This window comes from Mauremys mutica, chromosome 4 (assembly GCF_020497125.1).
Source record: "Mauremys mutica isolate MM-2020 ecotype Southern chromosome 4, ASM2049712v1, whole genome shotgun sequence".
NCBI lineage: Eukaryota > Metazoa > Chordata > Testudines > Geoemydidae > Mauremys > Mauremys mutica.
In genome coordinates this window covers 121,580,299-121,601,247 of record NC_059075.1, presented here as the reverse complement: position 1 = coordinate 121,601,247, position 20,949 = coordinate 121,580,299, and the positions used below count along the sequence as shown (strand labels likewise).

The 20,949-nt window shown below is 48.8% G+C and overlaps 1 protein-coding gene across 2 annotated transcripts; it reads left to right on the top strand.

Annotated features, from left to right (window-relative positions):
- The first annotated feature begins 1,104 nt into the window (after nucleotides 1-1,104).
- Nucleotides 1,105-19,127, top strand: LOC123370363 (membrane-spanning 4-domains subfamily A member 4A-like). Of its 2 annotated transcripts, none has more exons than XM_045016883.1 (8): nucleotides 1,105-1,218; nucleotides 7,634-7,803; nucleotides 8,196-8,313; nucleotides 8,894-9,004; nucleotides 9,258-9,314; nucleotides 15,868-16,017; nucleotides 17,496-17,618; nucleotides 18,308-19,127. In XM_045016883.1, the coding sequence occupies exons 3-8, from the start codon at nucleotides 8,254-8,256 to the stop codon at nucleotides 18,353-18,355; spliced, it is 549 nt and encodes a 182-aa protein (XP_044872818.1). In that variant the 5' UTR covers nucleotides 1,105-1,218; nucleotides 7,634-7,803; nucleotides 8,196-8,253; the 3' UTR covers nucleotides 18,356-19,127. The 2 variants fall into 2 exon arrangements, with proteins under 2 accessions (XP_044872818.1, XP_044872819.1); XM_045016884.1 differs by having other exon boundaries at nucleotides 7,514-7,803.
- The last annotated feature ends 1,822 nt before the right edge of the window (nucleotides 19,128-20,949 follow it).

The following is a 20,949-nucleotide window of genomic DNA, read 5'->3' as shown; positions in this document are numbered from 1 at the left end:
AGATTGGGATGTATCTATACTAGCTGGAATAGATTTATGTAAATATCTAGTGCTTAATACACTAGCAACAATTTTGCCAAATTCCTGCACTGGACAGTGAACTTGTAAGCATCTGTTTTAATACATGATGTGACTTTGGTTCACAGCCTTGTCTCGTACCAGGCCTAGTGCTCCAGACTCGGGCTCTCTATTATCAGGGGAAGGGTGCACAGACTCAAGTGTGCTGCAGAGACAGTGGAGAGCTTAGTCAGTGCTGCAGTAACACTGCTGATGGGCTGGTGCCGCACAAGGGCTGAAGCAGATCTGTGAACGCTGGCTTGTGAAATTGCTTGGGTAACTCCTGCCTTCCTCAGATGCCCACAGGTTCCTGCATTTGCAGGAGGAGGTGGTGCATGGGCTGATCTAAGGTGGGAAGTTACAGGCCTGAGAAGTTGTGGAGCTGGAAGCAGTATCCCGGGTGCCTCACATACTCTCTGTGCCCCTATGGGAAGGGACTCTCCTATCTCTGTGTCTCCATTTCCCTCAGCTGGAAAATGACAGACTAACTGCCTTCACCAGTGGTGAGAGGCTCTGGGTCTTAATTGTTGTTCACATGGGATGATGCACTCATTTGGAAGGTACCATTGTAACCCCTTCTTAAGGGCCCTGCATGTCCCTTCTAGTGGCTGATCCACCGAGGCTTGACTCTGCTACAGCTCCTGGCTAGGAGATGGATTCCTCTAGCTCTTGTGGTAGCAGCTCCTGCTCTTAGGAGTCCTGGCGCTAGGTCCAAGCCCTGTTGTTGGATCAAGCCGGGCTGATGATGCTATAGCAGTGAAGAATTAATTCTCTTCTCCCTCTAACTGGAATCTATTTACTATTTCCCCCTCTCCATTCCCGACCCCTGAATGTCAGTGGCTGGAGGGGCCAAACCTGGTGCCCTGAGGTGTCTCTTAATCGTGTGTGTCTCTTTCCCCCCACCCCACCCCCAGACTTTTGGTTGATCACAGTAGCCAACCTCCTGGGCTATGGCTGGACAGGATGCTGTGCTGCTGGGTGGATGGAGCAGGTTGCAGCTGGGTAGCCTTGAGGGATACTGACCCTTGGCTGTGTTTGCTCCGCATAGCTCCTCCCTGACACTATCCACTGCAGAAACTTCCTCCTCTACAGACCTTCTGCTGTGAGGGGCGTGATCCGAGCCAGTGCCATCTCCCTCCCCATAGTCTGCTTCTACCCCAGGTGAGTGAGCATCCTTCACACAGTGCTGGGTGCTGAGACCTGTCCCAAGTTGCTTCAAGGAGCAAAGTCTTTCCCCATTACCTGGACTTGTTCACCCTCCTGCCGAGGGTGGCCTTGGCATTGCAGGGCTGCCCCACTGAGCTTTGCTAATGGCCAGGAAGTCAGGAGTCCTGGATTGTCCTGCTGAGGGTGGGATGTTGTTGCTGGGTCTGTCACACCAAGGTTGGGTATTCAGTCAACCAGAGCTGGCCAGGTCTTTAATACTCATAGCTCAGCTGCAGGGACACACAACTGAGCAGAGCCTTGGTGGGGCCTGATGTCCATGTGACCTGCCTGTCACCTGCACCAGTGCAATGCTGATTTGCTAGTGCCATGCACACACTCCACTGGTGTACATGGTGAGGTAAAGTGATAGAGACTGAAGCCCTAATGCACTAGGACTCATGAATGTCTCAGCTGGCCTCTTCACCACAGCTCTGCTCTGGCCTGGCTTAATGTCAGGTTCACCGGGGAAGGAGACCAAAGCCCTGAGGTAAGTGGGGGAAATGGGATACCGGGAGGAAGCACAAGAGCACAAGAGGGGAGGACTCCTGCCTCATACTGAGAAAGCAGGGCAATCAGTGAGTTATCTTAAGTGCCTATACACAAATGCAAGAAGCCTGGGAAACAAGCAGAAAGAACTGGAAGTCCTGGCACAGTCAAGGAATTATGATCTGATTGGAATAAGAGAGACTTGGTGGGATAACTCACATGACTGGATTACTGTCATGGATGGATATAAACTGTTCAGGAAGGACAGGCAGGGCAGAAAAGTAGGGGGAGTTGCATTGTATGTAAGAGAGCAGTATGACTGCTCAGAGCTCCAGTATGAAACTGCAGAAAAACCTAAGAGTCTCTGCATTAAGTTTAGAAATGTGAGGAAGAAGGGTGATGTCATGGTGGGAGTCTGCTATAGACCACCAGACCAGGGGGATGAGGTGGACGAGGCTTTCTTTCAGCAACTAGCAGAAGTTACTAGATCGCAGGCCCTGGTTCTCATGGGAGACTTCAATCACCCTGATATCTGCTGGGAGAGCAATACAGCGGTGCACAGACAATCCAGGAAGTTTTTGGAAAGGGTAGGGGACAATTTCCTGGTGCAAGTGCTGGAGGAACCAACTAGGGGCAGAGCTGCTCTTGACCTGCTGCTCACAAACAGGAAAGAACTAGTAGGGAAAGCAAAAGTGGATGGGAACCTGGGAGGCAGTGACCATGAGATGGTCGAGTTCAGGATCTTGACACAAGGAAGAAAAGAGAGCAGCAGAATATGGACCCTGGACTTCAGAAAAGCAGACTTTGACTCCCTCACGGAACTGATGGGCAGGATCCCCTGGGAGAATAACATGAGGGGGAAAGGAGTCCAGGAGAGCTGGCTGTATTTTAAAGAATCCTTATTGAGGTTACAGGAACAAACCATCACAATGTGTGGAAAGAATAGCAAATATGGCAGGCGACCAGTTTGGCTTAACAGTGAAATCCTTGCTGTTCTTCAACACAAAAAAGAAGCTTACAAGAAGTGGAAGCTTGGACAAATGACCAGGGAAGAGTATAAGAATATTGCTAAGGCATGCAGGAGTGAAATCGGGAAGGCCAAATCATACTTGGAGTTGCAGCTAGCAAGAGGTGTTAAGAGTAACAAGAAGGGTTTCTTCAGGTATGTTAGCAACAAGAAGAAAGTAAAGTAAAGTGTGGGCCCCTCACTGAATGAGAGAGGCAACCTAGTGACAGAGGATGTGGAAAAAGCTAATGTATTCAGTGCTTTTTTTGCCTCTGTCTTCATGAACAAGGTCAGCTCCCAGACTGCTGCACTGGGAAGCACAGCATGGGGAGGTGGGGACCAGCCCTCTGTGGAGAAAGAAGTGGTTCAGGACTATTTAGAAAAGCTGGATGAGCACAAGTCCACGGGGCCAGATGCGCTGCATCTGAGGGTGCTAAAGGAGTTGGCGGATGTGATTGCAGAGACATTGGCCATTATCTTTGAAAACTCATGGCGATTGGGGAGGTCCCAGATGACTGGAAAAAGGTTAATGTAGTGCCCATCTTTTAAAAAGGGAAGAAGGAGGATCCGGGGAACTACAGGCCAGTCAGCCTCACCTCAGTCCCTGGAAAAATCATGGAGCAGGTCCTCAAGGAAACAATTCTGAAGCACTTAGATGAGAGGAAAGTGATCAGGAACAGTCGGCATGGATTCACCAAGGGCAACTCATGCCTGACTAACCTGATTGCCTTCTATGATGAGATAACTGGCTCTGTGGATGAGGGGAAAGCAGTGGACGTGTTATTACTTGACTTTAGCAAAGATTTTGATACAGTCTCCCACAGTATGCTTGCCGGCAAGTTAAAGAAGTATGGGCTGGATGAATGGACTATAAGGTGGATAGAAAGCTAGCTAGATCATCTGGCTCAACGGGTAGTGATCAATGGCTCCATGTCTAGTTGGCAGCCAGTATCAAGCGGAGTGCCCCAAGGGTTGGTCCTGGGGCCAATTTTGTTCAATATCTTCATTAATGATCTAGAGGATGGTGTGGACTGCACCCTCAGCAAGTTTGCAGTTGACACTAAACTGAGAGGAGTGGTAGATACACTGGAGGGTAGGGATAGGATACAGAGGGACCTAGACAAATTAGAGGATTGGGCCAAAAGAAATGTGATGAGGTTCAACAAGGACAAGTGCAGAGTCCTGCACTTAGGACGGAAGAATCCCATGCACTGCTACAGACTATGGACTGAATGGCGAGGCAGCAGTTCTGCAGAAAAGGACCTAGGGGTTACAGTGGACGAGAAACTGGATATGAGTCGACAGTGTGCCCTCGTTGCCAAGAAGGCTAATGGCATTTTGGGCTGTATAAGTATAGACATTGACAGCAGATCGATGGACGTGATCATTCCCCTCTATTTGACATTGGTGAGGCCAATCTGGAGTACTGTGTCCAGTTTTGGGCCCCAAACTACAAGAAGGATGTGGAAAACTTGGAAAGAGTCCAGCAGAAGGCAACAAAAATGATTAGGGGGCTGGAGCACATGATTTATGAGGAGAGGCTGAGGGAACTGGGATTATTTAGTCCGCAGAAGAGAAGAGAAGAGAAGAATGATGGGGGATTTGATAGCTGCTTTCAACTACCTGAAAGTGGGTTCCAAAGAGGATGGATCTAGACTGTTCTTAGTGGTAGCAGTTGACAGAACAAGGAGTAATAGTCTCAAGTTGCAGTGGGGGAGGTTTAGGTTGGGTATTAGGAAAACCTTTTTCACTGGGAGGGTGGTGAAGCACAGGAATGGGTTACCTAGGGAGGTGGTGGAATCTCCTTCCTTAGAGGTTTTTAAGGTCAGGCTTGACAAAGCCCTGGCTGGGATGATTTAGTTGGGAATTGGTCCTGCTTTGAGCAGGGGGGTTGGACTAGATGACCTCCTGAGGTCCCTTTCAGCCCTGATATTCTATGATTCTCATGATAGTTTTGAGAGAATCAAAGCACTCTGAAGGCAAAGCCCATGAGTAGTGGAGAAAACAGTGTTGTCTTAACTCTGCATTTCCACATGAATTCCTTGCTTCTTTTGTACCACAACTGCTGCCTCAACCCTCATGAAGACCTATGAGAAGTGACTCCTGGAATTTAATTTCTTTGTAACCAAATGTTGTGGGGGGCTATGGTGGGGGTGGCCATTTTTCCAAGTGGGTTTAAACTAGAATTGATCAAAATGCTCCTGGGGAAATGGGGGTTTGTTGACATTATTCTCCACCACAAATATTTACTTGTTGACAACTAGCAAACGAGCTTGTGGTGAAATTGAATTTTTTGTTTTAGGTTTTGGAAAAGCAAAAACTTTCAGATTATTTTGGAGGCAGGGGAGGCAGTGTGGAGTTTTCATTTCCCTCACTTTGTTCTGTCTACTTTTTTGGGGCGAGGTGAAGGGGGATGGAAGGCTGGAAACAGCTTAAACAAACTGCTCCAGAAAGGAGCCTTCTAAAAATACTTGCTTTCAAAAACTAAATCAAAATCTTTCACTTTAAAATATTTTAAGGAACATTTTTTGTTAAAACAAAGAATCTCACTCACTCTTGTGAAAAATGATGGTTCTTCACAAAATGGCCATACTCTATCAGACCAATGGTCCATTGAGCCTGATATCCCGTCTTTCGACGGTGGCTGGTCCCAGATGCTTCAGAGGGAACGGATAGAATGGGGCAACTTATCGAGTGATCACCTCCTCTTGGCCAGTCCCTGCTCATAGCAGTCAGAGGCTTAGGGACACCCAGAGCATGGGGTTGTCTGACCATCTTGGCTAATAGCCATTGATGAACCTCCATGAATTTATCTAATTGTTTTTAACTCAGTTATACTTTTGACCTTCACAATATCTCCTGGCAATGAGTTCCACAGGTTCACTGTGTGTTGTGTGAAGAAGTACTTCCCTATGTTTTAAGGCTGCTGCCTATTAATTTCACAGGGTGACCCCCCCTTCCTCTGTCATGTGAAGGGGTAAATGACACTTCCTTATTCACTTTCTCCACAGCAGTCATGATTTTGTAGAACTCAATCATATACCCCCTTAATCGTATATTTTCCAAGCTGAATGGTCCCAGCTTTTTGAATCTCTCTCTTCAATCCAGTCTAATTTAAATCTGCTCTCTCAGAACCCTGCTGTCTCCGGGCATGGATGCTGATTTCAAACAGGCACTGGTGCTCAAACCCTAAATGCAGCCCTAGAAAAGTGTTGACACATTGGAGGGGTTTCATGAAAGAACCATGAGGATAGTTAAAGGATTGGAAAAGTGGTATAAGGATAGACTGGAGGAGCTCAATCTATTTAGTATAAACGATAGCTGCATAGTGGAACATTCTGTGCCCCTCTAGTGGTAGGTAGGCCAACTAGCGCTTGTGCCTGCTACAGCTTTGGCTAAGACAGGGGTGGGCAAACTTTTTGGGCTTATGGCCCCATCTGGGTGGGGAAATTGTATGCAGGGCCAGGGCAGAGAGTTGGGGGTGCGTGAGGGGGTGTGGGAGAGGGTGTGGTGTGCAGGAAGGGGCTCAGCAAGGGATTGGAGCAGAGGAGGGGTGTGGGATGTATGGGGGGCTCAAGGAAGGGGGTTGGGGTGCAGGAGGGGTGCAGAGTGCAGGAGGGGGCTCAGGGCAAGGGTGCAGGAGGTGTGCAGACTGTGGGAGGGGGCTCAGGGCAGGGGGTGCAGGGTTCGGTGGGGGCTCATGGTGCCTTGGAATCTATTCTAGGTGAGTGGTGCTGGCAGTAACTGTGAGAGTTGGTGTTTCTCTCTCTCTTATACAGTCACTGCAGACATTACAGTATATGGGGCTGTGATCCATCCATCCCCACTCCAGGCCCCAGCACTGATTGTTCTAGGATTGGGCGGGGGGTGGGGTGATGGTTGCTGGTGGGGTGCAGGGAGGTAGCTGTGCATTAGCAGAATTGATAGTCTGGCCACAAAACCAAAGCCACAAGGTTTACTGGCTGTACATGGCTGATGGGGTTGCCTCCAGAGAGAAGCCTTGTAAATCAACAGGCACTTGCAGCAGCTTTCCCCAGCTGAGTCCTCTGCCTGGCCTGGAGGGGGCAAAGGCTGGGATTGTAACAGGTTTGTGGGGGCGGCTCTTGGATGGGCAGAGAGAAATGTTGCTGTCTATTGGGAAGTGAGGAGGCTGCCTGGGGCCAAGGTGTTTGTCTATCTGGGAGGTGTGTTGGGTGGGGGCAGACACAGGAAATGGCCCTGTGATTAGGCTACTTGTGGAGGGGAGGTGCTGTGGCATGGGCACAATGCCAGCCCCTGCCCCCTCAGTAGATAATTATCACCCTGGGTGCGACTGCCTGAATAACTGTCCCAGGGGGTGAAGGCTGTATGTGGGGAGTGGAGTACTTGCCTCAGTGGGGAGACAGAGTGTTGTATGGGGTCAATTGGGAGAGCTAGAGATGAGGTAGGGGGAGATGTGTGTACCTCCTGGAGGAGATGGGGGGGGGCAGCTCTCCAGGAATGGCTGGTGGTTGTGATAATCTCTCCCTGAGTGCTGAAGGGTAGTGGAGTGGAGTGGGTTGGGGAGAGGGGTGACCTCCTTGGTGTGGCCATCTTGGTATACATCTCTTTCCCTGGTGGCCTCCCCAACATAGTCACATCTCCAGAACTGCAGATCCCCTCAGCCACCTGCAGCCACTCATTCCCATCCCCTGGAGCCACCCAGCCACACAGGCAGATGCGTGGTTGGCCCCCAGATGCCCCTTGGTGCCTGAGCCACTGTGATCTTTCCTGGGCTAGGTGGGAGCTGACAGGCCCCTTCCTGCCTCAGGCTCCCCATGCAGGAGGAGAGCAGGAGCATGGTGACTGTGCAGGGAAGCATGTGCTGAGTTGTGTTGAAAGCTCCTTCTCTGTGGTAAGCATCCGGCGGCCCCACAGGAGGTTGGGACACTTCCTGGCAGGCCTCCAAGGAGACACAGAGGATCAGCTCGATCTGGGGGGAGCAGCAGGAGAACCAGGCATAAAGCTGGTGATTAGCACCCACGCTGGGAGCCTGGAGCCCACCTCTGTGCCAGGACAGAGAGACCCAGGTGAGTGTGGGGAGGGAGATATGGGTGAGGGGGTGTCAGTGGAGAGGGCAGTGGATAGGATAAGGGGTTTGGGGGCTGGATCACTAGAAGAAGGGGTGACTGGCCTGAGTGGGGTGAAGGACCCTCTGTGACAGGACAGGACCCCTGGCCAGAGGAGTCTCTCATCCTGGGACCCCTAAATCTGTGCCCCTATCACAGTCCCCTCTGCTTCCAACTTGTCTCCTAGCTAGAGAGCAGCCTGTTTGTCCTCCCTTGGGGCTTCACCCACGGGGACCAGGCAGATACTCCTGGGGGTGCCTCTCTCATGAGGGGGCTGCATGGGCTGGGGTGGGGGAGATGACTCTTCTCCATGTTCTCCTCAGATTGACACTACCCCATTACTCTCTTCGCAGGCTCGTTTTCAGGAGTCCACGAGGGGGTTGTTCTGTGTCACCACACCTGGGGGCCACCATGTCGGAGCTGGAATCCCTGCTGCACAGCTTCCTCAGGGTGCAGCCCAGAGTCTTTGGGGTGAGGCCTTTCCCGGGGAGACACAGAGCTGGGGCTTCCTTCCCATGTCTCCTGCCTTGGCCTCCCTGATGTTCCCTCCACCCACAGCTGGGGCAGAGCCCCCAGACCTGGCTCTGTGGGCAATGGGGGCCCAGCTCCTTTGCCACCCCCTAGAGATGAGGGTGGCACCCTGGGGGATGGGGAGAAGGTGGGTGGGGATCCAGCAGTGCCACTACCTGCTCTGGTTAAAAGGAGAGGCCAATCTTCTCCCGGGCCTGCTCCTCTGCTGCCAGGACTCCAATCACCCATCTAAGGGTCTTCAGTGCTCTGGGTCTCAGGGCTCTGCACTGGCCCATAGGGCTACTTGGGCTCCCTTCTGATAAGGCTTGAAACTCAGAAGAGTTGGGGCAAGTAAATGCCCATGTGGTTTATCAGCACACAGCCCCCCACCCTGGCCCAGATGCCTGGTTCAGCAAGGCTGGCTTGTGCTCCCTGCATTCCAAGGGATGGCATCCCTGCACATTGGTATCTGACTGGCATCCTTAGTGACTGCGATGCTCCCCGCCCCCTTGCCAATGGCTGCAGCATCTCTCGTTGCCAGGCAGTGCTAATGGTGGTGGGGCTGCTGCAGGTGGCCTTCGGAACCCTCTTCGTCATCGACAACTGCGCTTACACGGATAGTGTCGGCATCCACTTCTTCCCAGGAATCCTGGTAAGAGAATGAGTTGTCTCAGCTACCCATGCTGGCCCACCCACCTCTGCCAGTGCCCTTCAACCCTGACCTATAGCCCCCCTGCCCTGGGCTCCTCACATGCAGAACTCCGGTGCCTCTCAATCCCAACCCTGCCCCTCCTGCAGCTCTGCTGAGGCCCTGCAGTGCCAGCCCTGCTTTCCTAGTGCTGAGTAGCCGTCTCTTCTCCAAAGCCCTGACTGTTACTCCTTGTGCTCTGACTCTTTCCTTATAGTTATCCTTGGCTGGCATCATTGCCATCGCTGTTGACAGAGCACCTAGCATGGCCCTGGTGAGTGACCAATTTTGTTTCCCCCCACCACCCCACTCCCGTGGACACCATGTTAATCCATAGCAGCTGTGATAAACATGGGGGGAGGGGGAGCTTCCTTTTGTGGACACCCATCCAGTCAGTTAACTAGAGAATCCCTTTTGGTAGCAGTTCTCTACTTGCTTTACCTGTAAAGGGTTAAAATGTCTGACTGCATGCATAGGTAAAGGGAAGTGAATGGGCACCTGACCAAAAGAGCCAATGGGACGGCTAGAACTTTTGGACCTTCCTGGGTTCCAAGGGGTTTTGCATTTGGGTGGTGACAGCATCTACCCATCCAAGGTCAGAGAGAAGCCGTAACCTTGGGAGTTTAATACAAGCCTGGTGTGGCCAGTATTAATTTTTAGAATCCTTGCAGGCCCCCACCTTCTGCACTCAGAGTGCCAGAGTGGGGAATCAACCTTGATATGGGGGCAGCGGTGGGATCATTTTGAACCAGAAGCACAGACTTCAGGATTTTAAAAGGACACATTTTTCCTTTTGGCTGCTTGAAAGTCAGAGAGGTTTTTTATTTTTCTTTGCTGCCTGAGGGGGAACAGGCACACAAAGGGTTCAGCCTGCAAAGCCAGGGAGTCCAACAAGCAGTTTATTTTTTTTCTAGCTTTGTGGCAACAAAATAACTAGGCTAGAGTAGGGCAGCCTGTGCATGAGGTTGAGGTCAGGCACCGAAACCTTAGGAAAACCAGTCTTCCCAAAGCAGCACGCCATGGAGAAAACAGACCCAGATCAAGCCCAGACATCCAGCTCCATGAGAGAAATGCAGGGAGGGGATGGGGGACTGGGAACTTCCCAGGAGGGAAGGGTCAGCCCTCCCCCAACCAAGATCCAAGTGACAAGATGAAGGGATGCCCTTAAGCCAGACTGAGTTCTGACTGTGGAAGACAGGAATTTCGTCCTATAGATGATGCGCTTGGAGTGAAGCAAAAAAGAGAGGCAAAGCATTTGGAGTTGGAAGTGGAGGAGAAAAGAGAGGTGAAATGCTTGGAAACGAAGTGCTTGGAGGCAGAGTTAGAGCTGAAGCGCTTAGAGCTGGAAAGGGCTAAGCTGGGTCCACCAGGTAACCCTAACAGTCCTTCTCCAGGTACTGCTCCCCATTCCAAGAAATTCCCCACATACAAGGTAAGCGATGATACAGAGGCCTTCTTAGAAAATTTTGAAAGGGCCTGCCGTGGGTACAACATCCCTACAAACCACTGTATGGTGGAGCTGAGGCCACAACACAGTGGACCCTTAGCAGAGGTGGCAGCTGAAATGCCTAAAGAAAACATGAACGAGTATGAACTTTTTAAACAAAAGGCCAGAATTAGCATGAGGCTAACACCTGAGCATGCCCATCAGCAGTTCAGAGCCCTAAGCTAGAAACCAAATGTGGCATTTTCCTGACGCCTACCACATTGTAAAAAATTGGGATGCCTGCATATCAGGGGCAAATGTTAAATCTCTGCAAGATCTGTATCTCCTAGTACAAATGGAGCAGTTCTTAGAGGGTGTTCTTGACGAAATAGAAAGGGAAGCTCAAAACTGTAATCGAGGCGGGGGAGATCGGGGCCAAATGGATGGAGGTGGCGGAGAAGAAGAAAGCTAGTAGCAGTCGCTGTGGACACCAAAAGGGGCAAACCTAGACAACACCCCACCATCGGGGTCAGCCCAAAGCCCCACCTTGCAAGGAGGAGCCCTCCACAAATCCAGGGAGACCCCAGATGCCCTCTCGTCCCACCACCCCACTCTCCAACCACCCACCTCACCCCAGCCCACAGCTGGGTGATGCTTTAAATGTAAGGAGCTGGGGCATGGGAAGGCCAACTGCCCCAAGAGCACTAGCTGACTGCAACTCATCACCCCGGAGTCCCACCGAGAGCCTTCAGGCCCAGATACCTTTCAAATACCCCAGAGCGAAGGGAAACTGTGAGTGTGGGTGGGAGGAAGATTGCTGCATGGAGACACACTGGAGCACAGGTGGCAGCTCTCCACCCCAAATTCATTGACCCAGAGGCCCAGGTGATGGTGCAACCCTTTAAGGCCAACTCTTTTTAACTTGTCTTCAGCCAGGTTGCCTGTCCAGTACAAGGGCTGGTCAGGAATATGGACTTTTGCAGTCTATGACAATTATCCAATTCCCATGCTGCTGGGAGAAGACTTAGCCAACCATGTGAGGCTAACAAAAAGGGTGGGGATGGTCACCCACAGCCAGGCTAAACGGGCCTCCACACCTAAATCCATTCCTGAGCCTCCTACAGGGACCCAGCCAGAGGTGGTGAAACCAGTCTAGAGTCTGACAGCAATTGTAGATCCAGTTCCTGGGACCGAGCCAGAATCAGCCCAAGGATCAGAACTGGCGGAACAGTCAGCACCAGAGCCTGTGCATGCAACCCCACCAGAGTCAGGGGAGCCAGCACCAAAGGGTGCTAGAAAGTCTGCACCTGTGGCAGCAACTACACCGGTGCAAGAAGCTCAACCGGAGCCTGAAATACAACCTAGTGCACCAGTGGAAAGCAGTTCACAGTCAACAGAGACACTCCCATCACCTGCATTGCTTCCAGTGGGACCAAGCCCAAGTCCACAACCCAGCAAGGAACTAATGTCTCCAGCATCCAGGGAGCAGTTCCAGGCAGAGCAGAAAGTGGATGAGAGACTCAGGGGAGCTTGGATGGCAGCACAGAGCAACCCACCTCCTCTCAGCTCTTCCAATAGGTCCAGGTTTGTTATAGAAGGAAGACTCTTATACAAGAAAACCCTTTCTGGTGGGCACAAGGAGGACTGGCATCCTCAGAGACAGTTGATAGTTCCAATTAAGTATAGGAAAAAAGCTCTTGAGCCTAGCCCCATGATTGCCCTAGTGGTCATGCTGTGGTGAACAGGACCAAAAACCATTTGGGGAAGTCATTTCACTAGGAGGGAATGTCCAAGGACATTTCTACCTATGTCCGGTCTTGTGAGGTGTGCCAGAGGGTGGGAAAACCCCAAGACCAGGTCAAGACCCCTCTCCAGCCACTCCCCCCATAATTGAGGTTCCCTTTCAGCATGTAGCTGTGGATATTCTGGGTCTTTTCCCTAAGAAGACACCCAGAGGAAAGCAGTACATACTGACTTTCATGGAGTTTGCCACCCGTTGGCTGGAAGCAGTAGCTCTAAGCAACACCAGTGCTAAAAGCGTGAGCCAGGCATTGGCAGAAATTTTTTCCAGGGTAGTTTGACCCTCAGAAATCCTTATGGATTCGGGAACTAACTTTCTGGCAGGGACCATGAAACGTCCTTGGGAAGCTCATGGGATGAACCACTTGGTTGTCACCCCTTACCACCATCAACCAAATGGCCTAGTGGAGAAGTTTTATGGGACTTTAGGGGCCATGATACGTATATTTGTGAATGAGCACTCCAGTAATTGGGACCTAGTGTTGCAGCAGTTGCTTTTTGCCTACAGGCCTGTACCACATCCCAGTTTGGGGTTTTTACCCTTTTTGAACTCATTTATGGCCACAAAGTTAAGGGGCCATTACAGTTGATGAAGCATCAATGGGAAGGGGTTACATCTGCTCCAGGAACGAATATTTTGGACTTTGTAACCAACCTGAAAAACACCTTCAAGGACTCTCTAGCCATTGTTCAAGAAAACCTACAGGATGCTCAACAGGAGCAAAAGGCCTGGTATGACAAACATGCCAGAGAGCGTTCCTTCAGAGTAGGTGACCAAGTCATGGTCCTAAAAGCACTCCAGGCCAATAAGATGGAAGCATCATGGGAGGGGCCATTTATGGTCCAAAAGCACCTGAGAGCTGTTAATTACTTCATAGCATTCCCAGACCCTATCCTAAAACCTAAAGTATACTATGTTCATTCTCTAAAGCCCTTTTATTCCCAAGAAATCAAGGTTCTCCAGTTTACAGCCCAGGGGAGAGATGACGCTGAGTGGCCTGAAGGAGTCTACTATAAAGGAAAAAGCAATGGTGGCGTGGAAGAGGTGAGCCTTTCCATCACCCTTGGACATAAGCAGCAACAGCAAATCCAGGAGCTGTGCACCAGTTTCATGCCAGTGTTTTCAGCCACCCCAGGACGGCCAGAACGGGCATACCACTCCATTACACAGGTAATGCTCACCCAATTGAAGCCCAACCCTACTGGATGGCTCCTCAAGCCAAAACTGCGATAGAAAGGGAGATCAAGGACATGTTACAGATGGGTGTAATCTGCCCCTCTGAGAGTGCATAGGCCTCTTCAATGGTTCTGATGCCCAAACCAGATGAGGAAATCCACTTTTGTGTGGACTACCGTAAGCTAAATGCTGTAACTTGCCCAGACAACTATCCCATGCCACTCACAGATGAGCTATTGGAGAAACTGGGACATGCTGAATTCATCTCCACCTTAGAGTTAACCAAGGGGTACTGGCAAGTGCTGCTAGATGACCTAGCCAAAGAAAGGTGTTCATCACCCATGTGGGGCTGTATTAATTTAATGTGCTCCCTTTCGGACTGCGAAATGCACCCGTCACCTTCCAGAGATTGGTAGATAACCTTCTGGCTGGATTTGGGGAATTTGCAGTCGCCTACCTTGACAATGTGGCCATATTCTCGGATTCATGGACAGAACACCTGGAGCACCTCCAAGCTGTCTTCCAGCACATAAGGGAGGCAGGATTAACCGTTAAGGCCAAGAAGTGTCAAATAGGCCTAAACAGGATAATGTACCTTGGACACCAGGTGGGTCAAGGTACTATCGATCCCCTACAGGCCAAAGTAAATGCTATCCAAAATTGGCCAGTCCCTAAGTCAAAGAAGCAGGTCCAATCCTCCTTGGGCTTAGCCAGGTATTATGGATGATTTGCACCACACTACAGCCAAATTGCTACCCCACTGACAGACGTAACCAGGAAAAAACAACCAAATGTAGTTCAGTGGACTGAGAAGTGTCAGAAAGCCTTTAACCAGCTTAAGGAGGCCCTTACGTCTGATCCTGTACTAAGGGCCCCGGACTTCGACCAACCTTTCTTCGTAACCACAGATGCGTCTGAGCATGGTGTAGGAGCAGTTTCAATGCAGGAAGGACCAGATCAACAATTCCATCCTGTAGTGTTTCTCAGCAAAAAACTTTCTAAAAGGAAAAGTCACTGGTCAGTCTCAGAAAAAGAATGTTATGCATTGTGTATGCTCTGGAGAAGCTACGCCCATACATTTGGGGATGGCAGTTCCACCTGCAGACTGACCATGCTGCACTGAAGTGGCTTCACACAGTCAAAAAGACTAACAAAAAACTTCTTCGGTGGAGTTTAGCTCTTCAAGACTTTGATTTTAAAATACAACACCTTTCACGAGCCTCTAACAAAGTGGCTGATGCACTCTCCCAGGAAGGTTTCCCAGAACCAGCTGGGTAAAAATGTCCTTGTATTCTGTGTCATTGTAGTCCTTGAAATGTGAAAAATACTATTCAGTTCTTCATGTAATTAGTAACATTAAAGATGCATATATCTTATTAACTCTGTTTCCTAAACATCCAGGAAGAAATCCTAGCTGGTGTGGACCTGACCTGAACCAGGCTGGCCAGCACCATCTGTGATTTGGGTGTGTGTGTGATAAATGAGAGGGGGGTAGCTTCCTTTTGTGGACACCCAGCCAGCCAGTTAGCTATAGAATCCCTCTTGGTAGCTGTTCTCTACTTACTTTACCTGTAAAGGGTTAAAAAGTCTGACTGCATGCATAGGTAAAGGGAAGTGAGTGGGCACCTAACCAAAAGAGCCAATGGGATGGCTAGAATTTTTTAAAAAATGGGGGAAAAAAATTTCTGTTTTTGTCTGTTGTGGTTCTCTGAAGAAGAGGGAAACAGAGAAGCAGATATGCTGTGAAAAGCTGAAGGCCAGGTATGAAAATCATCAAAATCATACCTAGAATTGCTTATTTGGAACCCAGATATGTAAGAGGATCAGAAAATGTCTAGAAAGACGCAATTAGGTTAATTTTGTTTATTTCTTACGGCTTGTGGACTCCTCTGTGCTAACCCCAGATGCTTTTGTTGCTTGTAACCTTTAAGCTGAACCCCCCAAAAATTATTTGGGGTGCTTAATTTTTTAAATTGATCTTTTAAAAATCTAGCAATAGTCTTAGTTTTTTCAAATGTATTTTCTTTCTTTTTGTTTTTAATGAAATTTACAATTTTTAAGACAGGGTTTGGATTTTTGTGTCTTAAGAGATTCGTGCACATATTTTTTAGTTGGCTGGTGGCAACAGCTGATTTCTTTGTTTTCCTTTCTCAGCTCTTCCCTGGAGGGGAGGTGAAAAGGCTTGAGGGTACTCCATAGGAAGGAATTCCCAAGTGCTCCTTCCTGGGTTCCAAGGGGTTTGGGATTTGGGAGGTGGCAGCATCTACCAATCCAAGGTCAGAGAGAAGCTGTAACCTTGGGAGTTTAATACAAGCCTGGAGTGGCCAGTGTTAATTTTTAGAATCCTTTCGGGGCCCCCACGTTCTGTCAGAGTGGGGAATCAGCCTTGACAGCAACATTGTTCATAGCTCTGCTGTCTTCCAGATGAAGGCCTGTCTGGTGATCCAGATCATTGCTGCAGCTGTTGTCATGGTGATCAACTTCCTCTACCTGAGGGACCTGCTCTCTTATCTCAGTTTTGCCTGTGATCTCCAGGACCAGCTCCAGAACTGCCGTGTGCACGATCAGATCCTGGTGGGTCCCCCCAATCCCATATCCAGCCCTGCCTTGTTTTGGGAGGCCATTGACTGTTTTCTGGGGGAGGTATATGATCCTGGAGGATTCAGCATCCATCCTTTATGCCTGGGCTTCCATTCCACCCCCTCAGTTGCTGAAGACCAGAGTGGACTATTGTGATCATCTAGTCTGACCTCCCGCATAGCATGGGTCAGAGAATGTCATGTCTTAGGTTCTTTTCTCACCCCATTACTGTAGGATCTGAACACCGTACATGCTTTAATGTATGGATCCTGGGAGGCAGGGCTGTGCTATTATCTCCATCTTACAGATGGGAAAGGCTAACTATCATCACGCCTAAATACTCATGAGGATCTGGGCCTAAGTGACTTGCCATAGCTCACAAAGGACATGGATGGCAGAGCCAGGGATGATTGGACCACCCTTCCTCTCCCAATAATTGGACTTTCCCCAATAATTCCTGCCCAGCTGAACAATACCTTGTGGGTTGAATTGCAGCATCTATTCTAAAAAAGATCCAGTCTCGATTTAAGGACTCCAAGTAGTGGAGATTTCAGCCCGTGGGAAGCCGTCCCAGCGGTCCAGTGTCCCAAGATAGGCACTCCCCATCACTAAAGCCACTGGATAACTGTGTGGAATTGTGGGGGTTTTGTTTTCAAAATCCTGCTCAATTTTCCTTTTCCTCCCACCCCACCCTAGTTTGTGTTGGAAAATCTGTAGGATAGTCCCTCAGTGCCCCCAACATGAATAGGATGGTTGGCGTTTGGATTGGAGGTTACTAGAAATCAAATTGACTTTTATTTGTCTGATCATTCGGTCTTTTCAAACAATTCTGCTGACTTTATGCAATGTGCCTCTGAAACTGCATGTCTAAGTTAGGGCAGCCTGGGACTCAGGGGAGCTGGATTGAAGAAGCCTTGTGGTTAAGGCACTGACCTGGAAGCCAGGAGTTCTGGGTTGAGTTCCTCAGTCTGCCACAAACTTTCTGTATGACCTTGGACAAGTCACTGCATCTCTCAGTGCCTCAGTTCCCCATCTATAAAATGGGGATAACAGTCCTTCCAGTCTCCCAGCTTTTGCCTGTCTTGACTATTTAGACTGTAAGATCTCTGGGACACACATAATCTCTTACAATCTACTCTTAGCACAATGGGATCCCAAGCTTATAGGTCCTACTGTAATATTAAATCATAATCATAGTCCGGTAAAGTGTCCAGCACATATTAGGTGCTGCATAACTAATAAATGAATGATGACTATTAACACAGTATAGAATTCCTATGGTGCACATTTCCTATAGTCCCCGGCATCACTTACAAGGGGGCTGGATGAAGCTCTTAAGAAGATATTGCAGCAGTATAAGGGACCATCCCCCACAGATTCCCTGTGGGGATAGATGTAGTTGGGTAGCTATAGTTTCTATGCTGGTTTCCAGGGAATTGTCTGTAACTCTCTGTCCCTGGTCTGTTCTCTAGATCTACTGCACAGGCATGCGGGGCATTGCACTGTTCACAGCGACTCTGGGGTTGTGCCTCACTGTTTCTCTGGCAGTGTTTGGATGCAAAGCTGTCTGTTACCAGAACTCTGAAGATGATGTGGTAATTAAACAGCAGTTGAATAGGGGAGAAGGGGAAGAGAGATAGAATAGGAAAATGGGGATCTTTATTTTAACAAAATAGCTATAACTACAGACACACGCAGCTCCAGTTCCAGCTTTGTCTCTCTTGTTGACTGCAGGCTACACCTTGCTTGGAACTTTATACAGAACAGGAACTGAATAATATGCTACACATAAATTATATCATTACACACGCATGCCAAAGGCGGCACGTGAGCTGATTTTCAGTGGCACTCACCCTGCACGGGTCCTGGCCACCGGTCCAGGGGTCTCTGCATTTTAATTTAATTTTAGATGAAGCTTCTTAAACATTTTAAAAACCTTATTTACTTTACATACAACAATAGTTTGGTTATATATTATAGACATAGAAAGAGACCTTCTAAAAATGTTAAAATGTATTACTGGCACGCGAAACCTTAAATCAGAGTGAATAAATGAAGACTTGGCACATCACTTCTGAAAGGTTGCCGACCCCTGCATTACACAGACAGTGGGTGAGAATGGAGAGAGGCCTGGGGTGAAGTTCCTAGTTACAGTGCCTTTTTATAGCAGGGCAATCAGGATAGGTGGGTGCTGGGAAGAAGCAGGATGGCAGCCTGGGGGTTGGGTTTCATCACTGCTGTATGTGTGGATTGCTCAGCATGCTGTGTTTCATTTCTTTTCCAGCCCATTGTTGCCCTTAGCTCTCATGAGGTAAAAGCAGATCCTGAGTGAGAAGGGCGCTCTTCGTGCTACCAGCCTGAGTGACGCCACCAGACAGCTCCCCCATGGAGATGCCAGTGGTTCCCCTGCCCCGAGCAAGTGCTGCTTCACTTGTGAGCAATAACCCATGGCAAGGGGTGGGGCCAAGTACCCAAGCAGTGCAGGATTCTGTGCCAAGGGGCACAGCCAGGCAGACCTTTTCCCTAGTAGAGACTGGCAGATTCCCCACCAACCCCTGCCCCAGTGACTATTCCTACTGGCTTCTCCACCCAGCTGGCAAATAGCCTGGATTCTCCCCTGGTCAATAAATGGCCTCTATTTCCCCACCTGGGTACAATTAAAAACTGTACCCAGCTAGGAAAAAATACAGGCCACTGACCAAACAGATCAGAACACTTTCATGCCCCTGGGCCCCTGAGCCACTCAGCTCCAAAGGAATGAGAAAGGATGGGGTTATCCACCAGAACAAAGCCACTGGGCCATTTGCAGCCCTGGCCTAGGGAGATGCCCCTACACTGACTTCAAAGGGAGTCTGCACCCATTTACACCTGGACTGAATTTGACCTGTTTTGTCACCACATCACATGATAGTGCATTATCCCCCATATGGGACCTGTTCATATAGGACAGCACCATCAAAAGTGGGTGTATGCAGGGATAATAGGGGTGGTGGTACTTGGTGAGTGTGTCTTCAGGGACAGACACAGGCATCAACTTGACCTGGGTTATTGCTGATCTAAAATGTCTCTGGCTTTCATTTTTTTAAAACAAATTAAACATTTCATTAAACCCCAGAATTTCTTCTATTTCTGGTGTATCAGGAAAAAGATCTTCCATGGATGCAGCGTCTCCCATCCCGATGGATGCCACAATCCTGATTTCAGAATGGTTCTATACACTAGAGTTGAGCAAACACTGGAATTTCCATCCAGTAGGAATTTCTGACAGTTTGATGCTTGTTTCCATCCAAATCAGGACAAAATATTAATTGTTCACTGAACACAAAGTTCTGAAAAATTTTAATTCAGAAATGTCTAAACACTTCCTTTTGCCATTTGCTATTGAAATGTTTTGAGATACTTCAGTGTTTACAGCATCTGCCTTAGATGCTGTAGTGCCTCATGGGAGTTATAGTTTGGATGCAGGATGCCCTAATTCTTCTTTATGGGCTTTGTTCCCTTGCTGGACTACACTTCCCAAGATGCATCATGCAGCTTGGTTAGAGGGGAGGCTGAGTTGCAACATGGGAGATGTAGTCAGTCCAAGGTACCTGGCCCATGGAGGAGAATTGGAGAATGAGGCACAGTAGTGCCATAGGCAGACCTAATTTAATGTCAAACTGTCTCAAAACAAAACTTTGCTTCAGTTCAATGACCTGAAATGTGTTGATTAGGGTTGAAATGGTCCAAAATTAAATCTTTCATTTTGATTTTTCTGACAGAACTGAAAAAATTCAGCAGAAATCAAAACTTTTCCACAGATAATTTAGATTTTGTAGAAACTGTTTTCTGTCAAAACCCCCTTGAAAATTCCTAACCAGCTGTAATATATACCCTTCATATGGAAAGCCAATGGTGAAGGATAGAATCCTGTCATTGTGGTTACCCCTGTCACAGAACCCATAAATTTTGCCATTAATATGGACCCTGTGGCTGTGCATTAGCATGTTGTTAGTTCACTTTGATTTAGTCCTGTTTCTGAGAGGACTAGATCAAAGCAACCTAACCAACTGTTGATGCCTGGAAGCTGACCTTATTTTTTTGTTGCATGAGCACAGTATTAAATGCGCTTTTTTTTTTTTTAAGTGAGACTGGGCTGTGACTGATACTATCTTGTCATGGTAAAATTATGCATCTGTACCAATGGCATATTACAGATACTGAGTTTTGCATTCAGTCAGGAAGTGCCAAAGTTTTAGTCTGCAAGCTCCCCAGGCATGCATTGTCTCTTCATCTGTACCTATCTGCCGCCTAGCACTACAGAGTCCCGACCCTGAGTAAGGTATGTGGCTGCTACCCTGCTATACTTTAATGAGAAGAGAATTCAGAATCTCTCATCTTTCTTCACGTGCATGAAGCTGCAGTCAGCAAGACAGGAAATGACATGGACAGACAGCAGTATTCTGCAACTGGCATGCAGCCAACACAGTTATTGTGGACACTATGACAATCGGGATCCATCTCTCAAACTCTTTGCAAAAGAAATGGGTATGAGCAACATGGCCTAGATTTTACCCTGCCCCTTGTGGTCAAAGGATGAAAACATCTGGGATCATTGCTTTCCCTGTATCATTCTGAGGCTATATAGGGCCCTGCTTAGTACTCAGTGTATGTTAGGGCAGCTCTAAGACTCCTGAACTTATGCTTTGCTTCCATGGCCCTAGGCAGCTGAGAATATCCATCAGGGGGTGCACTCTGACCACATGCCTGCCTCTCCCCTGATCTTCCCCGCTCCCAGGGGCTGGGAGCTGCTCCGGTGTAGCTCTGTACCAAGGGGAGGCAGGCTTGTACCAAGGCAAGGAGAGATGGATATAAAGCATGCTCTGTTTGGGGGAGAGGAGGGCTGGCTACAGAACCAACTCCCACAGGGGATCACTCCAAAACCTT